Source organism: Protomyctophum bolini (genome assembly GCF_963924005.1).
Source record: "Protomyctophum bolini genome assembly, chromosome: 20".
Classification (NCBI taxonomy): domain Eukaryota; kingdom Metazoa; phylum Chordata; class Actinopteri; order Myctophiformes; family Myctophidae; genus Protomyctophum; species Protomyctophum bolini.
The window spans coordinates 4,256,774-4,264,246 of NC_137881.1; the positions used below are offsets into that span (position 1 = coordinate 4,256,774).

The window sequence follows — 7,473 nt, forward strand, 5'->3', positions numbered from 1 at the left end:
CACACAAAAACACACACACTACACACACACCCATACACGCCCACACACACTAGTGTGTAATATGCACGTCGCAACGACTGATCCCACCTCTGCACAAGTGCAAAGGTCAGGTTCAAGCCCCGGCAGCAGTATATAGCCCCGAGGTCCTCCTCCTTACACTGACATGAGGCCAGCTGTAAACACATTTGTGTCATTTCCTCTCACATTACTTAGGCATGCGGTATCACTTTAAGACCACAAATGTAGGGAATGCATCACTCATCCTTTCTCTACAGAGAGAGGCATTCAGCGGGGCTAACTAGAAGAACTGCAACGGAGACTGGAATGGACTGCACAGGCAGGCGCATTCCAACATCTGGCAAAAAAAAAAGAAGTAAAAAACCCAAATAAATGCTAGTGCTAAGTCAGACAAAATGATGTTTGACTTTGTCACCGATGCAGACAGACCATAATCAACATAAGAAAGGCACAACAACATTAAGGCCAGACGTATCATAAAAGTTCTCTGTTGGTTGGTTTCGCCTTTTGTTTACGATACTTTGTCTAGCATGGAATCAAACCAAGCCTCGGTTCTCTAACGGGAAGCGAGGAACGGAACGCACACGTTGGTGCCTGGATCTGCTACAGGTCTGCTACAGGTCTGGATCAACGACAGGTCTCCTCCAGGTCTGGATCGACCACAGGTCTGCTACAGGTCTTCTCAAGAGGGGCGCGACAACGCAAGCGTAAGAAAAAAAAGCTAAACGGAATCCAGGTCTGGTGAGTCACGGGGGGGGGGGGGGTGTGCACGAAACGAGCACGCGCTCAACAAATTCACGGGACCGCCGCTCACGTAAATACGTCGCTTGCGCAAAAACCGCAGGTCTCAATGAAAACAAACTATAGGCGAGTTAAATCGCTTCACGTTTGAAAGGCCCTTATAATGCTGCGTTCACACTGGTAGCTACAAAGCTCCAGTCTACCATTCATTTCAAATGGAAGACAGCAACACAAAGTTACAAATATGCTGTGTAGTTTTGTACATCTATCTGCAGCATATAAAGGTATTTTGACCATACAATCAGCAACATTGATGAAAATATCTCAAGGATTGTATTTTTGGTTTGGTTCTCTCTGTGAGGTACTCTAGTCTCCAGAATGTGTACATGGTTCGGTTCTCTCTGTGAGGTACTAGACTGTGTAAATGGTTTGGTTCTCTCTGTGAGGTACGCTCCAGAATGTGTAAATGGTTCGGTTCTCTCTGTGAGGTACTAGACTGTGTAAATGGTTTGGTTCTCTCTGTGAGGTACGCTCCAGACTGTGTAAACGGTAAAGGGGAAGTACATGGCCCAAAGACAGGGGTAGGTATGATGAATGAGTGTCTAATCACACCTAAACTTGTATTATCGTGTCTGGAAAAGGCCTTTAATTAACAAGACAAGAAGGCGTGTCAATGTGGACAACTTGAAAGCCAACCAAATACCAAGGGACAGCAAATAGCAGATCTACAAGCTCATACTCATACGAGCTTGTTGTAGGTCTGCTATTTCTGAAAAATCGTTAAAATGTGGACGCACATCATTGAATATATATTTCATTTTTAACGAAAATTTTAAACGAAATATTGGGTTCTGGGGGGTCCCTGCCTGGAACTACATATTTTGAGATGGGGGGTCCGTGGCCCAATAGAGATAATTCTGGGGGTCCTTGAAATGAAAAAGGTTGAGCACCACTGACATAGAAACATAGGTTTTTCCGAAAAATGTTAGGATATTGAAGCCTTTTCTTAAATTGACGTCAGTCCAAATTGGTTAACTACAGACTAGAGAGGAGTCGTTCATAAATGCAATCTTTCCAATGGCAAATGTTATGCATATGGAACGCTGGAACAGCACACTGCAAACTGTGGATTCACTCCAACAGAAACCAAGGAGAGATTTGTTTGTTTGCCAGCTAACGATGGACGCATATGCAGGTCATATAGACATATGCCCAGGTCTATGTAATGAGCACAAGAACACGGCTTCAGAACACCCAAATCACAGACATATATCTTTACAAAAGGTCAAAGACAAAATAAGCCATTTTGACCTGAGATCAGATTCTAAAAAATGTCTTCTACATCCTGACAGTTTTCTGAAAAAGCTATGTTTCTATGTCAGTCGTTCTTCGATTTTTCAAAAATAGCAGACCTACAAGCTCGTAGCGCGCCACTCGGTGGCGCGCTATGAGCTTGTAGATCTGCTATTTTTCAATAGCTAAAGCATAACATAATACTAACACCACCAAAAGGGATTCCCGCCCCAAAATGGGATAAAGCAGGCCTCACTGACAGTCAAATAATTTTGATTTGTATTCAATTTAAAAAAAGCCAAATGCTATCCTCCAAACATTTCCATCAATTCGTCACATCATGGGCTGACTTTCTGGCAGTTAAGTTGCACATACGTAAGTTCCAACAGGTCCTCGGTGGGGCAGTGTGAACTTGAATGACTCGTCCCAAAAGAGCGATAATATGACTCAGTCAGTACCAATAACATTGAAGACTGGCTTCAGTCAGTCCCAATAATAATAATTGATTAGGAACCCTTCCCTCAGGTCACCGTAGTGCAGACCAGCTGTGTCCAGCTGTGTCACAGGGCAAAAGGCCACTCTCAACCTAATGGAGAGACAACAGGAGACTCCATAACCCTTTCCCCTAAAACCACCACAGTAACTCCAGGGGAGGCCAAGACCCATTTTACAGATCATAAATAAACACCCCAAAAACCACACCACAGTCCTCGTCAAAAGGGAATTCAATGCGTTATTTCACTGCCACTTTCTCCCACAGTAAATTTACAAAGGGCGAGTCCATTTTGGAAGGAGATTTCCAAACCACTTCTTTGCTGTTGTAGAGTTTCTTATCCTATTTTGGGCGTGTTTTAAACATTATGTTATGCTTTAGCTATTGGAAAATAGCAGATCTACAAGCTCGTGGCGCGCTACGAGCTTGTAGGTCTGCTGTTTTTGAAAGATCGAAGAACCACTGACATAGAAACATAGCTTTTTCTGAAAACTGTCAGGATGTAGAAGACATTTATGAATCTGATCTCAGGTCAGAATGGGCTAGAGACCTAGAGTTCAACGGGAGGGAATAAACAAGTGGAACTGCAGTGAGAGGGAAGTATATGTTCCACTGTGAGCCGTCCTAGGGCCAGCTAATTAGATATTTTGTTGAGTAGAGGACATTCCTCAATCAGAGTGCTTGGGCTCAATGTTAAACCAAGAGAAACACGTTTTCCCCTCTCTCCGATCCATCACTGTCATAACAATGACAGACTCCAAGCCCCGTAGATACACAGACAAAGCATAACATCCGGACTAGGAGTATTTTGGTATGATTTCAGCAACCCACATTTACAATAGATGGACCTATAACAAGACAGGGGAAAGAACCCGCAGTGGTAGACGTGGTTGCAAAAATAGGTCTGGTTTTAAACCATTGATATCCTGGGAGGGTGCAGTACTTAGTTTAGACAGTACTTTGGTTTAGACTAGTCATTGGTTAGACCAGTCATTAGTCCTATACAACTACAACCTATCTCAAACACTCACTCACCCTAACCCTAACCTCCCACGGGGCAGCACACCTAAACCTTAACCTATGTCTAACCAATGACTACCGTAGTCTAAACTAAGTATGCACCCCGATATGCTAACTCTTACTGTGTGTGAATCTTCCCCACAAACACAGCCCTGGTATTCCCCCAGGCCAGGCCAGGGCTCCCCCTTAAAGTTCAGGAGTGTCTCATAGTCATCATCAACCATCTAAACTAAATTATAATTACTACCTCCTCAGTCCATGAAGTTGATATGATGTTTTGTTTTCTCGTTTTGTGTTTTGTTTTGTTCTTTGTTGTCTTGTTCCTGTTAACTGTATTGTCCTGTCTGTCTTTGTTTTTGTTTTATGTTATGTTTTCTTGTTTTTGTCCCTTCTGTTGTTTGCTTTGTTGTATTATTTTACCTATGAAAGCCATTTATTTGTTATAAGCTTAGGCTTCAGCCTACACCTTTTTGGTCAATGTTTCTTTTGCAAAAAAATAAAAGCAGGCACTGTATTGATTTGTTTTAATGACCAAAATAAATAAACTCTACTAAGTAAAGACAAAGCTTCTGAGGGACACTGTTTGCTCTCACAGGGGTTTTGTTTTCCCAGATCTGACAGACTGACAAAGTGACAACTGTACCAATAATGTCCCCATCATCTGGGACCGAGTCAATACTGTATGTAATGTACCTCAACTGTCTGCCATGCATATGGGCCATCCTTGCAACTTTACTACACCATTTTGGAAGAAAAAGGTACGGATCTCACAAAACAATGATGGCATTTAGCAGACGTATAAGAGTGTCTGCTAAAATGCCAAAATTGTAATTCAGAGCGACATCAACAACTGAAGCCAATATAAAGTGGGTATAATTCATGCCATAACATTCAGTCACATATTTGTGTGCACATACAACAGGTATGTGTATGTACTAACAACACAACTTGTCCACTGTACACACTACTGTGAATGTACTGTACTTGCACTGTAGTCAATGCAATAATGACTGAGAGAGAAGCATTGCCCGGGATGATCGATGCAACAGATGTTGGGGGTTTAAAATGAAATAGTAGACGCGCGATCTTTGACCGTTTTAATCAGCATACCTTACTATATATGTTGAGACTTAATGTGGTTAGGCCTACACATTACACACACACACACACACACACACACGGTGGCTGATAAATATAGAAGGGATTTTCGCATCTGTTGACAAGTAAAAATAACAGTCAAATGAATCAAATATAGATTCTATCCAAACTAAACAAAAAACTTTCAGTCACATTCGCATACACAGCTTGCCTGTGTATATTTTACAGACAACGATTAAACTATGCATAAAAAAAGACAAAATTATGAAAACAACAACATTAAAGTTTAAGTCCAGTGTGGAATGCTGCTGCACTGCTGCCATATGCAACAAAACAGCACTGTGATTCGTATAAATCTAACGTCCACGTATAAGTGGATTACTTGTTAATTGAGGAACCAGGGTGATATTTAACATTTAACCACTTGAGCCCCCACTAGCACAGCATTCCCAATTATGTAGTGAATATATAAAAACAGCAGATTTATCTATCCATTATATAGATCTACATTGGCAGATTGGTTTTGCCCAAAGAGGCACCACCAACAACAACAACAGTGCAACTCTGGTCCATTTGACCCAATATAAAAAAGGGTTTTTTTAAGTGGTTAAAACAGTACGACCGGACCGGGGGCCTCCTGTCCTGTCCTGTGATTGAGAGGTGTGTCTTTTAGTGCAGACTAGAGTTAGACAGAGCATGACATGACATTATAATGTTGATTTATGGAGAGAGAGAGAGAGAGAGAGAGAGAGAGAGAGAGTACTCACAAAGTGACTGTTATGTTGGGGAAGGAGTCGGGCGGTAGCACCTGACGGAGCTCCATGTTGCTGCACACCACTTTCTTCCCCGCCTCGTACGACTTGCAGTCGGCTGATACCGCCGCCGATGAGCCGGAGCCGCCGCTGATACACATAATAAACAACAACTGCAACAACACATCCACCCTCATGGTTTCTCTTCACACGGCTCCACAAATCCACCGCAGCATTTGGCTAAAAAGAAAAGGGATATATTAGCCCTTATTAAAGTGGGAAGGTGGACGTTGTGAAAAAAGCAGGGCAGGCTCCGCTGCGTTGAGCACGTTTAAAATTGAAATCCAGACTCAAAGAAGTATCCATTTGGAAGTGGAGACGAAAAATACAATGTTTTTCCATGTTGGGGAAACAAGCTTGGCTTGGTTCAAATCAAAATGAACCTTTTAATCCTTCGACCCCCACGTTTTCCCCCTTTCTAGTCGCTTTATTCGGCGGTAGGTAGGTAAGGTAGGCATCGGATATCCATCCAGCATGTGTACGATCCGATCCTTCCTTTGTTTGGCCAAACCAAACCACCCAGAGATAGAACTACGGTTATAAATCCATGCTTCTTTCTTCTTGTCCTCGTTTTAAGCTCCCGTGATTTATTTCCCCCCTTTCTGGAACTCACAAACAAACGTGTCCGCCGGCCGGTGGTGGTCGTGGTTGTTAAGAAAGAAGTTCTCCTTTCTTTAGGTTCAGTTGTAGGTAGAAGGACTTCGTTCTTTGTTTGGATCCGAGTGGAGTGAGTGGAGTGAGTGGGGAATGTTGTCTGTTGTACCCAGAGAGAGGATCGACACACACAGACAGCTGCGGTCGGTCGGTTCGGTCACATCCCCTCCAATCCCAGCAGCAACAAAACTTCAGGGAATCTGATCGAGGATTTTCTTTCCTTGTTACTATACTTTAGTTTCCCACGGATGTTTCCAGGAGGATCCCACCGTCTGTCTGTCGTCGTGTTTTAAAAAAATAAATAGAAAAATAAAGTAAACTTTAGTTTTTCTTGTCTCTCTCGTCTCTCTCTCTCCTGCTGACTGGTTGCCGGGTTTACTGTTGTTTTTTTTAGTACAAGACGGGAGTAAATTATTTCACTGTGAAAAACACGAGTGAGAATAAGAGGAGGAGGAGGGGTGGAGCAAATAAATATCTCGTAAAAAAATAAAAGGGTGGGGGGGGGGGGGTTCAGCTAGCTAGTCGTTTTATTCTTTCAATTCAATCCGTCTCGTTTCTTTCTCTCTCTCCATTGAGAAGTGTTTTGCCCCACTCACACACTCACTACTCCAGTGTCCAGTCACACACACACACACACACACACACACACACATACTCTCTCTCTCTCTCTCTCTCTCTCACACACACACACACACACTAGACCTGCCCCGAGCTGAGAGAGCTCCATGTTGCATTTACACCCGTGACGTCACCGCCACCTCTTGGCTAAAAGCATAAACAGATCTATAAGCTATCGACGCGCCACGGTGCAACGCGTTGTTGAGCTTGTAGATCTGTCCTTTTTTTTTGGCCAAGACACTCCGAGCCGGTTCTCAATGGAGTTCATTTATAATATCATTGGCTTTATACATTTATTTATAAAGTAACGGACGTAAACGTAAAAATAATAAAATATGTAATATTCTAGCCTACAACTTGGTTTAAATGTAAAGAGGGGCAATTACTTTTAAACGGGTTCTTAAAAGATTTGGAAGTTAAGTTTTGAGTTTAATCGGCGGAATCGTTTGATTGATTGTACGTACATTTACACGTACAACTCAAAAAACTGTTAACTGTGAGTGGACGACACACCATGAAGCATACACTTGTTTACAACAGGGCCCACCATTTTCAATTCATCAAAACAAACATTTAGAGACGTATAGGTACGAATATAGCCTACACAAGTCAAATAGTCGTAGCCTAATCATTGAGTACGAAAGTCACCCACTCTGTTACAATTATATCTCCAAAGGGCTGGGACAGTTCAGGGTCTCTTTATCTCTCTTTGCGGTAGAGTATAGC

General features: G+C 42.5%; 1 protein-coding gene across 1 annotated transcript in view; it reads right to left on the reverse strand.

Annotated features, from left to right (window-relative positions):
- The window catches only part of adgra3 (adhesion G protein-coupled receptor A3), a 69,414-nt gene extending 62,900 nt beyond the window's left edge, over positions 1-6,514 (reverse strand). The window contains exon 1 of the mRNA XM_080792458.1: positions 5,431-6,514. Coding sequence (XP_080648584.1) covers positions 5,431-5,612 — 182 coding nt within the window. The 5' untranslated portion in view covers positions 5,613-6,514. The remainder of the gene's footprint in view (positions 1-5,430) is intronic.
- Positions 6,515-7,473: the final 959 nt, after the last annotated feature.